Source organism: Cuculus canorus, chromosome 4, assembly GCF_017976375.1.
Source record: "Cuculus canorus isolate bCucCan1 chromosome 4, bCucCan1.pri, whole genome shotgun sequence".
Classification (NCBI taxonomy): Eukaryota; Metazoa; Chordata; class Aves; order Cuculiformes; family Cuculidae; genus Cuculus; species Cuculus canorus.
In genome coordinates, this window is record NC_071404.1 from 63289582 (window position 1) to 63308476 (window position 18895).

At 44.2% G+C, this 18895-nt stretch overlaps 1 protein-coding gene across 1 annotated transcript; it reads left to right on the forward strand.

Annotated features, from left to right (window-relative positions):
* The first annotated feature begins 1358 nt into the window (after positions 1-1358).
* On the forward strand, positions 1359-13054 carry LOC104058259 (DNA-directed RNA polymerase I subunit RPA43-like). The gene is given in 6 exon segments (XM_054066050.1): positions 1359-1426; positions 5052-5071; positions 5074-5123; positions 5125-5193; positions 11056-11264; positions 12685-13054. Coding segments are annotated over 6 exon segments (786 nt in total).
* The last annotated feature ends 5841 nt before the right edge of the window (positions 13055-18895 follow it).

An 18895-nucleotide genomic window follows, 5' to 3' on the forward strand; every position in this document is an offset into this window, starting at 1 on the left:
TAAATTCCAGTTCTTCCTTCTGTTTGGCCTTCCACAACTTTGGCCAAAGCAACACACTCTCTTCCGAGAGGGTTCTTCGCTCTAGGAGAGACCTCTACTGTCTAGGATTTGCCTTGTACCATCCCCTAGAAACCCTCTCTTCCCTCTTGAAGCAGTCACGGGCAGATCACCAGCTGTCTTTCTGTGTCTGAAATCAAGACTAGTTTTCCCATACCTATTTAGCTGGATCAGCACTTTCATGTCTCAAATGTCTCTATTTTCTCCTGCCTCTCTTCTCTCAGATGGGTGATACAGCTTTCTACTAGTAGTAAACTTTGTCTTCTCAGCCCTTTCTCCAGATCCAGAGTTTTAGAAATCTAAGATGGATTTGGACACAAATAATTGCCCAAACCATACAATGTAAATAGAGACAAGTTTGAAAACGACTTTGACTTAAGCTTCAACGGCAGAAACCTTCAGAATTGAGGCAAATTACCACTCTGAACCATAACTGAGTTTTCTATGCCTGCGGCATCTTTTCCTGCTAATTCAGAAGGATGCAACTGCAGAAGTTAAACCAAAAACCAACCACTGTTATAAATAACATTCCTTTGCTCTTGGAGTTGTCTGTAGTCTCTCTGCACAGCCTGTGATACTGGTCATCTCTCTTTTCTCGACTGTCTTCTCTTACTAAAGGTGAGTTAAGAGGTGACGTAGCAGGTGATTACCCTGCTAATTCAGCTAGATAGGCCTGGCAGGAAAGCCAAAGCCTGGGAAACAAGGAAGGAGGAGTGGGAGGAAGGGGAAAATGAGGCAGACTTAGTCAGCGTTCACGTCCTCTGCATCTTCTCAGATTTGGATTGAACCTGTACAACCCCAAGCAGAATCAGCCCTCCAGTGGAAAAATATTGCTCCTTAAATTATTAACAGAAGGCCAAAAAATACGTAAGAAAAGGCCCTTCACAGCATCTGCCAGCCTCACCAGGACATCCTTTCTCTGCATCTCAGTGCTGTTGAGCTTCCTTTCCGAAGCTGCTAGCTCCTGCTGGAGAGTCCTAGCCTTCTTTAGAGCAGCGGCCTCTTCCTGCAATGCAGCTTGCGTAGCGTTCTTACATTCTGCCATCTGCGTCTCTGCAGCAGTAAAAGGGAAGGAGAAAGTGAAAAGTCAAGCAAAATCAAACAGATTTGCATCCTGCAGAGAAACTTTATTTCCTTATCTGCCTGCCTGTGTTTTCCAGGCCCTAAGCCCACAGAACTTTCAAAGCAGACATAAGTAAAGGAAACTTGCAGGCAGAGAAAAGAAGAATGGAAGTGGCACGGTTCAGAAGAATATGAAAATGCATTTGCTCTTCTGCCTGTGGAAAACCAGGGCTAAGGGCATGGCAGCACATCACCCACAGTGTCAAAAGCAGGTAGAACCAACCTTGACGAAACAAGGACAGAGAGAGTAGGTGAGAGTCAGATCTAGCGTCCTACGGGAAAAGCAAAAAGCAGCAAAAGGGAAAACTAACTACGACACTCCCTGTGGGACCAGGAAGACCTGAGAGACATTAGAGAAAAGAACAGATGTCAGTGTTAGGCTTGAAAATGCACTTTGATATTTGTCCAGAAGAACGTCAGGGGAACACCTTGTGCACTAGCAGAAAAGAGAAGAAAGGAAATACTCAGTGATACTAGGACGACAGCAAGGCAAGAACAATTAAGCATCGCACCAGCTTACAGGTGAAAAAAGAATTTATAGATAAACTCAACATGAACACATTACCAAAGGTCTAAGTAGGAAGTGTCTAAGGAAGTAAGAAATGGCGTTTGCTACGATTGTGAACTTTTAAAGGATCCCTGCTCTGAGACATGGAATAGGTAGATGATCTCCTGTCTGCCATACTGAGATGTCTACAGTGTATTATTGCTGCTGGAACATTTCTGGTTTGGCCAGAGACAGTTCAACTCAACAAAGACTTCTTTGAGAAATCTATCTACAGAAACAACTGAAATGAACTTTCTGTACAGCAAGTGAGTAAACTATAGAAGTTCTTATTACATAGCAAAGAAATCATGTGAATAGAGGAAAGCATTTTGGCACCAAATCAATACCTTCCTCTTTCATGTATTATTTAACATATTTTGTATGACTAGAAGGTTGAACTGTGACCTTTTAGTGCCTAAACATAATAGCAGAGTTAGTGTATGGATAGATTAAAAATTCTGTATGGATCAGTCAAACCAACATTAAAAACTGGACTGAAAAGAAGTACAAATTTAAGCTACATCAGTAATTATTAATAATGACCCCAGGAGAAATAAGACATAGTCTAGGAGCACTATGAATTTTGTTTATGCACTCTTTCTTATTGTTTCAAATAACAAACCCATGACATCTGAACCTCTTTGAGAGTAATGCCGGTGTATTACTTCCATGCTTGAAGACTCGTTTTTTCTCCAGAGATTTGGTCAGCTCTCCATGGGCTCAAAGATGACCAGTGTTTTGAAGTACTTTCCTAGGAGAATTATTTCTCTCTCTGCTGAATAAAAACACCCAACCCCAAAAACGCAACAACAAAACAAGAACTGTGTAGATATTTGTAGTTTCTACATGGAGTCTTTCAACATTCTCTTGTGGGTTTTGTGAAGAAGGGCACACCTTTGCCTCTGGCGTATCTACATCCTACACAGAGAAGCAGTTGAGGACCTCTGCCTTTCAAACGTGAGTCCATATATCATAGCTGAAAATAGCATGTACATGTAACTCTTTACACTGATGATGAACGGAATATGCTGATAATGTATTTTGATATGATTTTGTTGATGTTAAACTGAAGTTAGCGTATGTCCATTTTTATGTCTGTTATTACTAAATTCCATGTTTTCCTAGTTTTCCCAGAGGATAATTCCTGTTCAATATGTATAATTTCAAAATTCATCTTTTCATTTAAGACTGACATTAGCTAAAGTGGAACTCTTGGTTTCCTTGGGCCAAGTAAATGTTATGAATACTTGTAAGGCTTCTGAAATAGCAAAAAGTGTATGTGTATTACAGATTCAAGTGCATTTGCAAATTGTATCTTTGTATCTTCCTATTAATTAAGTGCAGCCTGAGTCTTTTCTCAGGCAAAACAAATTCCTCAAAGCCTGTTTCCTCATTTTATGAACAAGTCTTAGAAACAGAAGAGCAATTACTGCATTTGTGAGACAGGCAATCGAATTTCTGAATTGCACTTGAAATAAAGATAATTGAAAGAAGTTGACAAACTGGATAAAATTAAAATACCAAGGAAGGCAATACAAAAGAGTTCTGTTTCATTAAGGAGGAATAAAGAGATTGCTCATTTTTAGCCAAACAGTAGCTGTAAGTGTAAAGGGAAAAAAACCAGCTTGACTATCTCTGCAATGTCTTGCTATGACAGTTCTCACTGAGCTTAAGTTAGGTTGCAATCTTAAACACTTTCATGTTGCAATGCAGCAGGCACTTAAGCCTGGGCAGCACCGGACCATAGATACAAGCAGCTGTGTCCTTGTATCATAAAGTTAATGTTTAAAGAACACTTGGTGAAGGATTCTTTGTGTCACCATTTTACTACTGAATGCTTCTAATTCTAATCAAGAAATGTAACAAAGGATAAAACCATATGTTTACATTTTCTGTAGCATTTTTAGTTTGGTGATCTTTTGTCTTTTCCTTACCGCTGAGCAAAGTCTGTTCTTTAAATGCTATTTCTAGTGGTTAGGAAAACTTGAGTATTGTGAGTCCTCATACTTCCTTTTTTTGTTGTAATTCTTTACTTTAAGGACTTTTTTTTTAATTGAACCAAAAGGTTTTTTTCCTCCCAAATTCATGTTTTGGTGAAATTGACTGAATTTAGTCTCTTTAAGTGTGTCAGAATACGATTCCAATGAAACTGTTCCGATCCACTATTCGTTTACACTTCATATGTTAAATCAATGCAAGGTTTCAAAGTCTAGCTTGTGGAAGAGTTCTGCCTGTTCTCGTGGAATACCACATGGTGGAGTACTGCTTTTTCGCTTGGGCTTTTTCTCCCAATCTGTCACCTAAAGAACTCAAAACTTTTGTGAACTAGCATATGATGAGAGGAAGTTTCTGATAAGCATAAGACATTTTAATTTCAGAGCATTACTTTCTATTAGTGCTGCGCTACTGGAGCAATTACAAAGTTCCTTTTCAAAAAAAAAACCTGAAAGCTTCTGAATGACAAAAGACATTTCTACACTTTGTTGTACTTTTTGATTGCTGCTGTTCCACTTTTGGTCTACATTCATAATGATTCTTTTCAATGAATAAAGTCAGTGAGAGACTGTGGACTTATTTCACTTCCTCCTTTGTGACATTTTTTTTGTGGGTATTTCTGTATCCCAGTCAATTATAAAGAAAACTCGTTTATTCAGTTGCAATAAGTCTGGTAGAGACAAACAGAATTTGAACATGTTCTGTATTTCGGCATCAATACCTTTGTACCTACACTAGCTGTTCTGACCATGTTAGTTTAGTTTATGGTCTAGTTTTCCTTTATCTTGAAGTGCAGTTAATACATGTGTTCATCCATTTTTTTCACTATTCATATTTCAGATTCTTTCCTTAATGTGGCTGTATAGGGGAAAAGGCTCATGTGACCGTGCTGTGAATACAAGCTCGTGCAAATATGGGTTTGTGTAAGTGCATTTGTTTGTCCTTCCTTAGGAATTTTTTACTTATTAGCCAGTTTGCAGACTTCTGTTTACTTAACTGAAATATTGAATTCCTGTAAGTTTCATGGAAATGAATTGGTCAGAGGAGAGAAATTCTATCAGCTCCCTTGTTTGAAGAAAGTATTCCAAGTTCAGCTTTTCAGAAGAGCTTTGCTCTTCTCCTCCTGCCTTTCGCTCTTCTTCTCCCTCTCATTCTTCCTCCACCCCCCCTTCACTATTCTTCTCCCCCTGCCTTTCGCTCTTCTTCTCCCTCTCATTCTTCCTCCACCCCCCCTTCGCTCTTCTTCTCCCCACTTCGCTCTTCTTCTCTCCCCGTTTGCTCTTCTTCTCCCCCCTTCGCTCTCCTCCCCCCTTCACCCTTCTCCTTCCAGCCTTCAGAGGGTGCCCATGGCTCAGACAACATCAAAGTGGTGGGCGAGCTTGGGGACGTTTCTGACGACCAAAGGGTTCATCCACCTGAACATCGAGGCAGACTTCATCATCTTCAGCCCCAAGAGAGGGAAAAAACTGGTGGTACGGAAACGCCTTGAAGTCTCACGGGGAGGTTTTCATTAATAAGTAATCCAAGCTTGGCTTGTCTCCATCATCATCAGGCCCCTGGGACTTCGATAGAGTTATGTTCTACTTTAAATTAGGAATTTATTAGTGTATGAGTAGTTTACAGCTAAAAGAGTGTAGATTTACATTAGACGTTCAGAAGAAATGTTTTACTCTGAGGGTGTGAAGCACTGGCACAGGTTGCCCAGAGAAGTCGCGGATGCTCCATCCCTGGAGGTGTTCAGGGCCACCTTGGAGGAGGTTTTAAACAACTGCATCTAGTGGAAGGTGTCCCTGCCATGGCAGGGGAACTGCATGATCTTGAAAGTCCCTTCCAACACAAACCGTTCCATCGTGCTTTTATTACCAGTTGGTAGTAGTAGTTTTTAAGCTATCTATCTAGTCTGTACCTATATTTCTTAAATTTATATGCAATATTTTAATAGGATACAACTATTAGGATAAGGATTACATATATTAGAGTATTACATACTCAGTCATAATTTTGTATGTAATTTATATCGATGCTTCCTTCTGGAGGGCAGGTAATTCTCAAACAGGTACGTTTGTTCTTATTTAATAGTGATGGGAACGTTCAGGACTTTCTCATGAGTTTATTTCCTTCAGGTCCAGGAGCAGCACATCAGCTGTACATGAAGCCTGCCCTTCAGGAAAAGGAAATGTATGGCTCATAAAATAGTTAACACCCTTGACTCAGTTCTTGAGGAAAAAATAAGTTCAGAGTTGGCTGGTGTTTGTTTTCTGCCATACCTTTTGCTGCACAGCTTGTGTCTTTCTAAATGTGATTAGGAAATGAATGCTACAGGAAAGGAGTGGAAAAAGCCTCAATGTCTTTCATTCATCCTTGGGGAAAACAAAGGTGAATAACGTTTGATATGCAAATATATTAGAAACTTAGTGAATGGAATACTTCAAGCCTATGTCGCCTGTTTCTTTAGTTGCTAAGTAGTGCTCTGCCAGCATGAAGGCAAGTAAATCAGACTCAAAGTAGCTTTAAAGCAGAGTGAATGGCTGTAGTGGGAGGCTTTTTCGCCGGCATCCACCACCAGGACGGCGAGTACTGCGGTGGGGTGACCATCTGAGGCGGTGGGGCACTTCCCTGAGACAGGAAAAGCCTACGAAAACCCAAGCGGGAGCGGAGCGGGCGGTGCTCGGCTCCTCCTGCGCGGTGCCTGACGGGAGGGGGCGGTCCCGGCGGCTACCGCGGGAGATTTAAAAAGAGTCCCTTGGGAGCACGGCAAAGAGGAGCGTGGCAAAGAGCTGTGGAGTACGTTAGTATAAAGGGGCAGTTTGATCGGCACTTCGAGCGGGTAGGGCGAGCAGGGAGGGCTCAGGGAGATGCTGGTCAGACGGGGCCGTGTACCATGGTGGCTACCAGGCAGAAGATTAACACTGCTCCGGGTGCCGCAGCGAACAGGATGGATGTTGCCACACAGACAGAGCCTCAGCGGGTCCATGCAGCTGCGCAGACCCTGGGCTGCAGGCAGTGCCCCCCTCCCACAGCAGCTCAAGCCTCTGGTACCGCTACACTTGTGGGAGCTGTGCTTGCGTAGGGGAACTCCTTCGCGTGGTGGCAGAGCTGAGGGTGGAAGTAAATAGGTTGAGGACGATCAGGGAATGTGAGAGGGAAATAGATCGTTGGAGCAGCGCCCTCTCCCAAAGTCAGCAGGCTGCTGGAGCCAGTGTGGCTAAGCAGCTCCCACCTACAAACTGTAAGGCTGGGGGATCAAGAGATGGGGAATGGCAGCAAGTCCCTGTCCGGCGCGGGAAACCTGCTCCCCCTACCCAGACAACAAACCCCCAAATCACCCTTAAAAATAAATATGAAGCACTGCAGGTAGTACCTATCCCCAGGGAAGAAGAAGATGGCTCCCACAGCCTAGAAACATTCCCTAGGCTCAGGCATCCTCAGAGGACCTTAAAAACATCCTCTGTTAATAAAAAGAGGAGGGTGATTATCCAAGGGGATTCCCTTCTAAAAGCAGCGGAGGGACCCATCTACAGACCGGACCCGCTCCACAGGGAGGTCTGCTGCTTACTGGGGGCATCAGTGAAGGATGTCACTAGAAAACTTCCTTCCTTGGTGAAGGAAATGGATTATTACCCCCTGCTAGTATTTCAAATAGGTAATGATGACTTACAGTGCAGAAAGCTGAAAGCCATCAAAAGAGACTTCAGGGCTCTAGGGAGAATGATGGAGGGCTCTGGAGCACAAGTGGGTTTTAGTTCCATCCCAACACTAAGGAATAAGGAACAGGAGGTCAAAGACAAACAGCTGATTAATGCCTGGCTCCAAGCCTGGTGTGAGGAGAGTGATCATGGAGTGACCCACACACCCCCAGGCTTTCTTACTAGGGATGGGACACGCTTGTCTCCAAGGGGGACTAAAGTACTTTCTAAAAATCTAATTAGGCTCTTAAATAAAGCTTTAAACTAGATGTGAAGGGGGAGGGAGAGGAGACCAGGCTAGTTGGGAATGAGCCTGGTAGTGGAAGTCCAGCGACTGAGATATGGTGTGCCTGGGTGGACCACCAGCACACCGCCACAGAGCAAGTGGGGGCGAATACAGCTGGGGACCGCAAGAATGAAACTGGAACTGTGGAGTTAGTTATTCCAAGGACCAGTCAATTGGGAATGAACTCTATTCCCTTTATGACGGCTGAAGGTTCGTCAGCCCAGCTGAAGTGCATTTACACCAATGCACGCAGCATGGGCAATAAGAAGGAGGAGCTGGAAGCTGTTGTAGGGCAAGGTGACTATGATGTCATTGCCATCACAGAAACGCGGTGGGATAACTCGTATAACTGGAGTACAGCTATGGGAGGGTATAAACTCTTCGGGCGGGACAGGAAGAGTAGAAAAGGAGGTGGTGTAGCCCTCTATGTTAAGGAGTGCTTCGATACCCTTGAGCTGGATTACGGTAAGGAAGGGACTGAGTGCTTATGGGTTAAAATCAGAGGAGCCCACAAGAAGGCAGACATTGTGATGGGAGTCTGCTACAGACCACCCAACCAAGAGCAGGCAGCTGGCGAGCTCTTCTATAAACAGCTGGGGATGGTCTCTATATCTCTACCTCTTGTCCTCGTGGGTAACTTCAATCTTCCGGATATCTGCTGGGAGTACAATACAGCAGAAAGGAAGCAGTCTAGGAGGTTCCTGGAGTGTGTGGAAGACAACTTCCACAACTGGTTAGTGAACCAACAAGGGAGGGTGCCCTCCTTGACCTGCTATTTGAGAATATAGGGAAGGTCTTGTGGCAGATGTGATGGTTGGGGGACGTCTGGGACTAAGCGATCATGAGATGATAGGGTTTTCAGTTCTAGGTGGGATAACGAAGGGACTAGCAAAACAGTCACATTAAACTTCCAGAGGGCAGACTTTGGACTGTTCAGAAGGTTGGTTGGCAAAGTCCATTGGGAGACAGTCCTTCAAGGCAAGGGAGCCCACGAGGGCTGGGCGCTCTTAAAAAATGAAATCCTAGCAGCTCAGGAGCAAGCCATCCCTGTGTTCCAGAAAAGAAGCCGGCGGGGGAAAAAGCCGGCTTGGTTGAGCAGGGAGATTTTGAGATGCATCAAAAAGAAGAAGAAGGTCTATGAGCTTTGGAGGAAAGGGCAGGCATCTTGGGTGGACTACAGGGAGGAAGTGAGATCATGCAGGGAAAAAATCAGGAGGGCTAAGGCCCAACTAGAAATCAAACTGGCTAAGTCTGTGAAAGATAATAAAAAATCTTTCTACAAATACATCAAAAAAGAAAAGGAGGACTAGGGAGAATATTCAGTCCCTATTGGATGCAGAAGGAACAACAGTGACAGGGGATAAGGACAAGGCTGAGGTACTTAATGCCTTCTTTGCCTCAGTCTTTAATAGCAAGGAAAGTTGTTCCCTCCGTGTACAAACCCAGGAGTTAGAGGAGCAGAATGAGGCTCCCATGATCCAAGAGGAGGAGGTTAGAGACTTGCTTGCCCATCTAGACACTCACAAGTCTATGGGGCCGGATGGGATCCACCCAAGAGTATTGAAGGAGCTGGCAGATGTCCTTTCCAAACCCCTTTCCATCATCTTCCAGCGGTCCTGGCTGACTGGGGAAGTTCCACTAGATTGGAGGCTGGCTAATGTTGTGCCCATTTACAAGAAGGGTTGCAGGGAGGATCCAGGGAACTACAGGCCTGTCAGTCTGACCTCAGTGCCAGGGAAAGTCATGGAACAGGTAATCTTGAGTGCTATCATGAAGCACATGCAAGAGAACCGGGTGATCAGGCCCACTCAACATGGGTTTACAAAAGGCAGATCTTGCCAAACTAACCTGATTGCCTTCTATGACAAAATGACTAGACTACTGGATGGGGAAAGGCTGTGGATGTAGTCTTCTTGGACTTCGGTAAAGCCTTTGACACAGTTTCTCACAGCACTCTGCTTCAGAAACTGTCTTCCTCTGGCCTGGATGGGCGTACACTCTCCTGGGGTTAAAACTGGTTGGATGGCCGGGCCCAGAGAGTGGTGGTCAATGGAGTTAACTCCAGCTGGAGGCCAGTCACAAGTGGGGTTCCTCAGGGCTCGGTACTGGGTCCAGCCCTGTTCAATGTCTTTATCAATGACCTGGATGAAGGCATTGAGTGCACCCTCAGCAAGTTTGCGGATGACACTAAGCTGGGAGGAAGTGTGGATCTAATGCAGGGTAGGGAGGCTCTGCAAAGGGATCTGAACAGGCTGGACCGCTGGGCTGAGGCCAATGGCATGAGGTTCAACAAGGCCAAATGTCGGGTCCTGCACTTGGGGCACAACAACCCTATGCAGTGCTACAGACTGGGGGAAGAGTGGCTGGAGAGCTGTACAGAGGAGAAGGACCTGGGGGTAATGGTTGACAGCTGACTGAACATGAGCCAGCAGTGTGCCCAGGTGGCCAAGAAGGCCAATGGCATCTTGGCTTGTATCAGAAACGATGTGACCAGCAGGTCCAGGGAGGTGATTCTCCCTCTGTACTCGGCATTGGTGAGACCACACCTTGAGTACTGTGTTGAGTTCTGCGCCCCTCACCACAAGAAGGATGTTGAGGCTCTGGAGCGTGCCCAGAGAAGAGCAACGAAGCTGGTGAGGGGACTGGAGAACAAGTGTTATGAAGAGGGGCTGAGAGAGCTGGGGTTGTTTAGCCTGGAGAAGAGGAGGCTGAGGGGAGGCCTTCTTACTCTCCACAACTACCTGAAAGGAGGTTGTGGAGAGGAGGGAGCTGGCCTCTTCTCCCAAGTGACTGAGGACAGGACAAGGGGGAATGGCCTGAAGCTCTGCCATGGGAGGTTCAGGCTGGATATCAGAAAAAAATTCTTCACAGAAAGAGTCATTGGGCACTGGAACAGGCTGCCCAGGGAGGTGGTCGAGTCACCTTCCCTGGAGGCGTTTAAGGAACGGGTGGATGAAGTGCTTAGGGACATGGTTTAAGGGAGTGTTAGGAATGGTTGGACTCGATGATCCAGTGGGTCCTTTCCAACCTGCTGATTCTATGATTCTATGATTCTATGATTCTATGAAATAGTCACCTGTTCTAGTCACTTACTCACTGTGGCTACATCCCGTATTTTACTTTGTTTCTCCTGCAGATCCAGGTTCAATTCTGGTTTGGGAGGAATTGTATGAAGAGTGTATCAGAACAGCTTTGATTTTAATGAAGAAGAATTAGCTTATTTGCTAGATAAACTGACCTCGTAACTTGTGCATATGAAGTCTTGTTGAAAAGCGTCCACGTGGGAAATGAAATACATATAACGAATGCATTTAAAGGGATGATCTCTACTATACCTTCATATGACTTTTTTTCTTTTTTAGGGTGCAATTAATAAAGTGGCCCCGAGTCATACTGGCTGCCTGACACATGGATGCTTCAATGCTCCTATCCCTAAACCTGAACAAATGTCGATCGTGCAGTGGCAGGTGCTGGGGTGGAAAATAGGGGATGAACTGAAATTTCAAGTATTGCATTGGGATTCTGACGCAGTTGGGGTGCTCTTCATTCGAGGAGGACTCACTAAGAGCAGGTGCTGTGCCATACTAGAACCTATTTTTAACTGTTTTAATGGATTTGTTACAAGCTAAATTATTTGAATTAACATCTTAATCTTTGTGCATCACCGAGAAAGCTTAAACCCACTTCTATATATAGGCTGTGCTTGCTACCTGAAACTACACTTTCTAGTGTTAAAGACTCGCATGGAAGTTTTCTCTGAAAAAATAAAACTAGATTTTGGTTTATCTTTAGAAAGCTAAGTGTGCCAACCCATGAACTGTTGAGTGCATAAATAGTACATGTTCAAAATAATGCCCTAGGTGTGTAGAGTGGCTGTGTTTAGAAATGTGGATAGGCTTCTCAAGTGAAACCACTCAATTCTTCAACAGAGGGTTTCAATTTATATTTACACACAGAAACCTGTTATTAAACCACAGTTACAGGTGAATGATTTAATACTTGCTGAAGCACAAGAATATACCTGATCTCAAACATGACAAAAGAACATGCATCACCTTCTTCCTTTCACTTAGGCCTCTGTAAATTTTTATAGCAGCTGGCTAAAAATCTTCCTAGTGATCTCTTTAGAAGAGTTCATCAGATGTTTGGGTTTTTTTAAAATGGTCATTTGCTGAGTAATTTCTTTTTCCCAATGTGGTTATATTTTTAATTAAATGTACAGTATCAGTACTGCTGGCAAAATCATAAAGTTTTTGGTGGTGTGGGTTTTTTTATTACTTTGTGTTTTTTTTTTTTTAATCTGGAAGGATGCTCTGGATTGTTTCAGTGAATTTAAAATCAAATTTAATGATTTTGTTCTCAGTGCCTCTGGGGACATATCCTCCTCCATGATTTTTGACTGCGTTCTTTCCATATTTGTCGTCTTAGACATTTTTTTCCAGTGCTCTGAGTTGCAAGGTACCTGCTGGGGTTTTGGATTTTGGTTGGATTTTTTTTCTGACTCTTCCGACATGACCTTTGTTATAATTGTGTAGACTTCAGCAAGGCAGCTGTTTGGTAAAGACAGTGGTGTATGTCTCATGTCTGAGTGGACAGGCTGTTGGCTGTGCGTGTTTGTGAATAACTTAAAAATGTTTACTACACAATGTCACAATGTGTAATTATGAATTAGTGCATGAAGTCGAAGAAAAAAGGAGGTATCAAAATGGTCTGTGCAGTGTTTGAGAGAAGAAACTTAGGCTAAGATTTGAAGAAGAATATTGATTCTATGGGAAGCAGGAAGCTAGTCAGGTAGTAGAAGTTACTCTGAAATTATTAAACTGACATTATGACCTTCTGGAACCAGAGTTCTCCATTTGCTGTGTTTTTAGAGAATGCTGATCTTTTATCTCCTTGGTATAAACACTGTGTTTTGGCCAGTTTTGACATTTCACTGTGTGAGGTGCACTTAGATGTCTCTACTTCAGCTTATTTTGTATATTTCTTTACAGCATGAGGCCAAAAAAATCTGAGACCATCACTGACAGTACAAGCAGAGATGAAATTCCAAAGCTTGACCACCAGGAAAATAGCTTCAATGACTCTGAGGGAGGAGGTAATGTCACAGAGCAGCCTCTAGGTGAGACAGATAACACTGGGAGGGAAAATGGAGAAGAGCAGAATGTTGATGCTATGAATGGAGTATGTGATGATAAAAACAAGAAGAAAACCAAAAAACATAAGCAAGAAGAACAGGAACATGTATTGCCTACCAGTGACTCCAGTGGTTACCAAAGTGACCATAAAAAGTCAAAGAAAAAGAAAAGAAAGCATTGCAATGAAGAAGGTGAAATATCTCAGACGTCACAGACAAGGGACTGAAGTCCAAAGTGACTTTCCTGAATAAGATTCAGATATTTTTATAAGCTTCCAATAAAATCCAGTTTTAAAAACGTGTACACATGTTTCTTTATTAAACAATCTGCTACATGGGATGATGTTTGTGTGCGTATGTGCACAAACACCTCTAAATGCAGGAGCGTTTGAAGAAGTGACAGAAGAAATTCCCAAAGGCTATTTTTTTCTTATTATCATAAGGGGCCATGAATGCCTGGTCTCCGAGGTCATTATCTGCCCACCTGGAGACACAGGGGCTAGGTTTTCACCTGCAGGCAACGGGAGTGCATTGCAGGTTTGCTGACCAAAGGAAAAAAAAAAAGATTTTTAAAGACTTCTCTCAAGTATTTCTGAGCAGTAAAACGGGTGTCTTCTGGGCTGTGCTTTAGGTCACCTGCTGGTAAGTTGCTTTGTGCCCAGATCTCCTGGTGTAGCACCAAGAGTCCTCCCTGTGTCCTACCCAAGGTCGTCTTTCTGCAGACTGCTGAAGGACAGCATTGCTCCAGCCTGTGCCTACAGGCATTGAACTGAGAGGGCAGTACTTAGAGATGACCGACCCTGTGTCCCTGGAATGTCAGTACTTTAATGAAGTCTACTGAATACCTTAAAACTGAAGGGATTTTTACCAAATCCCACTTAGAATAGATGACTTTTTCTGAAGGAGCTGCTAGCTTCATCCCTCTGGCAGCCTTGCGTTTAGTGCTAACTGGGCGCGTGTCGCTATTGAAAGACACCCAGGACGCATCTGGAGACGAGGAAAAGCCTCACCAGCAAGGCAAGGCACTTCAGCAATAGGGTGAAATTTAAAGCTGTTCTTTCCTTTTCCTCACAGGATACGATATGACTGACAGGGACAAGCTGTAGCATTTCACTACTTTGTTATGTTTATGTGAGGTGAGACGTCTCTTCTTATCTCTTCTAGAATGCTGCAAGGAAAAAGATACAGGGCTTGGAGCTGGAGATGAGCAAGAGGCAAGCTGAGAAAGACCATTTCAGTGCCCAGAATCAAGAGCTGCACAAACAGCTTGCTCAAAGCCAGGAAGGTACAGCTTCTCCTTACCAACCCACTGACCCTATCCTGTCTCACTAGCGGGGATCTCTGCTATACCACGCAAAGGAAAAGGGCAGTGTCCAGAGGTCGGAAGACCTTTTACAGTGAAAGCTCCAGTGGCTGACAGTGCATCTCACTGTGCTGCTGGTGATACAGGTGCAGAGATGGTGTCTTTCGGGTCACACATCACTGCTAAGTGGGCGTAGCTTGATACCTTCACAGCATCCTTCTCTGGATGCGTTTTAAAAGGCACCAGCCTGCAAACAGCCTGGTCTTTACTGGCTTCTTTTCCTTTTGCATGGCAGGTTCAGAGAGCGTTAGTTCAATGTTAATCTCCTGTATTACTGCATCCTTTCTTCTGCTGCTTTTCCTAGTTCTCTGGTATCTAGTGCTTCTGCATCCTTCTGACCTGTTTTCTTGCTGATATTGATTTGGTGTTTGAGCTCACAATCGTAGCAAACGCCATTTCTTACTTCCTTAGACACTTCTTACTTAGACCTTTGGTAATGTGTTCATGTTGAGTTTATCTATAAATTCTTTTTTCACCTGTAAGCTGGTGCGATGCTTAATTGTTCTTGCCTTGCTGTCGTCCTAGTATCACTGAGTATTTCCTTTCTTCTCTTTTCTGCTAGTGCACAAGGTGTTCCCCTGACGTTCTTCTGGACAAATATCAAAGTGCATTTTCAAGCCTAACACTGACATCTGTTCTTTTCTCTAATGTCTCTCAGGTCTTCCTGGTCCCACAGGGAGTGTCGTAGTTAGTTTTCCCTTTTGCTGCTTTTTGCTTTTCCCGTAGGACGCTAGATCTGACTCTCACCTACTCTCTCTGTCCTTGTTTCGTCAAGGTTGGTTCTACCTGCTTTTGACACTGTGGGTGATGTGCTGCCATGCCCTTAGCCCTGGTTTTCCACAGGCAGAAGAGCAAATGCATTTTCATATTCTTCTGAACCGTGCCACTTCCATTCTTCTTTTCTCTGCCTGCAAGTTTCCTTTACTTATGTCTGCTTTGAAAGTTCTGTGGGCTTAGGGCCTGGAAAACACAGGCAGGCAGATAAGGAAATAAAGTTTCTCTGCAGGATGCAAATCTGTTTGATTTTGCTTGACTTTTCACTTTCTCCTTCCCTTTTACTGCTGCAGAGACGCAGATGGCAGAATGTAAGAACGCTACGCAAGCTGCATTGCAGGAAGAGGCCGCTGCTCTAAAGAAGGCTAGGACTCTCCAGCAGGAGCTAGCAGCTTCGGAAAGGAAGCTCAACAGCACTGAGATGCAGAGAAAGGATGTCCTGGTGAGGCTGGCAGATGCTGTGAAGGGCCTTTTCTTACGTATTTTTTGGCCTTCTGTTAATAATTTAAGGAGCAATATTTTTCCACTGGAGGGCTGATTCTGCTTGGGGTTGTACAGGTTCAATCCAAATCTGAGAAGATGCAGAGGACGTGAACGCTGACTAAGTCTGCCTCATTTTCCCCTTCCTCCCACTCCTCCTTCCTTGTTTCCCAGGCTTTGGCTTTCCTGCCAGGCCTATCTAGCTGAATTAGCAGGGTAATCACCTGCTACGTCACCTCTTAACTCACCTTTAGTAAGAGAAGACAGTCGAGAAAAGAGAGATGACCAGTATCACAGGCTGTGCAGAGAGACTACAGACAACTCCAAGAGCAAAGGAATGTTATTTATAACAGTGGTTGGTTTTTGGTTTAACTTCTGCAGTTGCATCCTTCTGAATTAGCAGGAAAAGATGCCGCAGGCATAGAAAACTCAGTTATGGTTCAGAGTGGTAATTTGCCTCAATTCTGAAGGTTTCTGCCGTTGAAGCTTAAGTCAAAGTCGTTTTCAAACTTGTCTCTATTTACATTGTATGGTTTGGGCAATTATTTGTGTCCAAATCCATCTTAGATTTCTAAAACTCTGGATCTGGAGAAAGGGCTGAGAAGACAAAGTTTACTACTAGTAGAAAGCTGTATCACCCATCTGAGAGAAGAGAGGCAGGAGAAAATAGAGACATTTGAGACATGAAAGTGCTGATCCAGCTAAATAGGTATGGGAAAACTAGTCTTGATTTCAGACACAGAAAGACAGCTGGTGATCTGCCCGTGACTGCTTCAAGAGGGAAGAGAGGGTTTCTAGGGGATGGTACAAGGCAAATCCTAGACAGTAGAGGTCTCTCCTAGAGCGAAGAACCCTCTCGGAAGAGAGTGTGTTGCTTTGGCCAAAGTTGTGGAAGGCCAAACAGAAGGAAGAACTGGAATTTAGCCCTGTGCATTCCTGAGTCCATTCCCTCTCCCGTTGTGTTGATTCTGGCCCTCCGAACCTTTGTGTACTACCAGCTCACCTAGTTTCCTGTCTGAATACCAGGAGGCTATTGCCGAAGGGGAGCAGCAATCCTGGCTCTCAGAGAAGAGATTCTTCTTGCAGCAGCTGGAATGTCTGCAGAGAATTATTGCCAGCCTGGAAAAAGAGAAGAGGAAGTTGAAGGAATTCAACGCTGACTTGAGTAGGACGCTTAAGCAGGTAAACCAGGTTTTCACTGCCTCTGCAAAGCCTGACAGTCTGCCAGAACACAACACCTGTCCACAGCCAGCACTTTGGAGTCTTCTGCTTGTTGCTTTGCCTCTTGCTCCTTGTTTGGTGGCAGGCTTCTGTGACCTTCTCTCTCTTCAATGTGCAGGTGGAATGCGAACGCAGAAAACTGAAGAGATACTTCAAGCAGCAGTCACTGCAGATGCAGAGCTGAGCTGAGGACCTGCCGTAGCAGGGGAACCGTGGCCATGGGCTTGGCTCAAGGCTTGCCTGCACTGCAGCGTCAGTGATGCTGTCATCATTGAGGGCGGTGTGATTTTGTGTATTTGTATATATACTGTTAATATTATTTTCCTTTTTCATGAAGTAATAATAGTAAAGCTGGTTTAGTTTTCGATTCCAACTCACAAGTCTCCCTTCTCTCCCTTTGCCAGGGGCTGGAGCGGGAGGTGAGGGAGGGTGGAGTTGGGGTCATAACCGCTGCTGTTTAGCTGCTGAAGAGACCGGGAAGGGGGTCCCCTCCTTTTCCAAAGTGGTCCATCAGCCTCCCCCTATGTGTTGTTCCTGTCACTCTCTGCTTTGTGTGTGGACACTGTCTGGTTTTTTTTATTTTTTTCAATAAACCTTCTTCTCCAAACCACTGCCCAGTCTCTGAGCAGAAATCTCTTGGTGATGTTGTCCTGTTGTTCCTCTGCTTTTTCCTCCAGCTGCTCCAGGGGTGTGTCTAATAGCCCTGAGTTCTGCAGTCCACTTGCTAAACTCCTTGAGAAGGAAAGGTCTGTATTGCACAGGACAAGAAACTAAAACTAAAACCAGAGAGAAAACTTGGGGAGTCTGTGGAAGTCTTCGTGGTTTAATTATTCCTCACTTCAGAACGAAGTGGGCTTGCTTTGGACTCTACAAAGCAATGGGCAAAGTCCATGACCATAAACCCAAGACTCAGGAGAGCTTTACCGGCTTTAGCTGCCAAAAAAATAACATTTAGATCATAGCATACTCTATAATTACAGACATTAAATCACGTCCTGCCTCAGGTCTCCTCCCTGCCCTTAACCTGGCCTCTGCCTGCTGCTCTGAAAGGCCTTATCTGTCCCACTCTGTGGCTCTCAGTTGCAGCTCAAGGTCAGCCTTCTGCACCAGCAACTCCTTCTCTCTGGACATCTTGGCCAGGGCGGGTGCTTGGTGAGAGGACTCCTGTCGCAGCTCCCCAGCCCACTGCTCACCAACTCCTGTGGCTGCTGGGAGACCTGTGAGTGGGACAGCGGACAGTGAGAGAACTTAGTTTTCTTTATTAATCAAGGCACGTAAATATTCTTAATGACCAGCTATAATCACGAGCCAATACTTGAGGGAAGTAACATAATCCTAAAACACCATCTACCATAATGTATTTTGACAATTATTTCAATTAATTTTATAAGTTCAGGAATGTGGGTGTTGTGCGTAAGGCTAAATTTTGTTGGAAATCTCAGCAAACATTGTGTTATGCTGGTTTACAGCAAGGGAGGATTCAGTTCTGGGATTTCAGATCTAGAACTGCAGGAATTGTCTCCAGTGGGATATGTGAACAACTACTCACAGTCAAAGGAGCTAAAATGACTGAGGGTGGGCTTTTAAAACTACTTTTTTTTAATGAAAAAATAATTTTAAAACCATGTAGGCATGGTAGGAGTTGTGCCATCACTGTTAAGTGTTAGAAAAAAATGGCATTTAATCAATATCTGTCAAAATGGTACATGAATTTCAGCTACTCTTATGAAACAAAAAAAAATTGACAGTCCTCTTTGAAATAGTTATAACTTGAGTTTACAGTTTCTATAGTCATTTCTTTCCCTTTATAGCAGATAGCAGATTTCCCTTTATAGCAGATTATCATCGAGGGAGGCGTGATTTTGAGTATTTGTATATATACTGTTAATATTATTTTCCTTTTTCATGAAGTAATAATAGTAAAGCTGGTTTAGTTTTCGATTCCAACTCACAAGTCTCCCTTCTTTCCTTTTGCCGGGGGCTGGAGTGGGGGTAAGGGAGGGTGGAGTTGGGGTCATAACCTCCGTTGTTTAGCTGCTGAAGAGACCGGGAAGGGGGCTGAACCCCGACAGAAGGGAAAAGTAGGATCAACCCGAGAAGCAGGTAGAATCCCTTCCTTTTCCAAAGTGCTCCATCAGCCTGCCCCTATGTGTTGTTCTGCTGCAGCAAGAGAAACATGAGCTTGCCATGGCACTGGAGAAGGTAGGGTCACCTAGGCAGGACTTGTGGG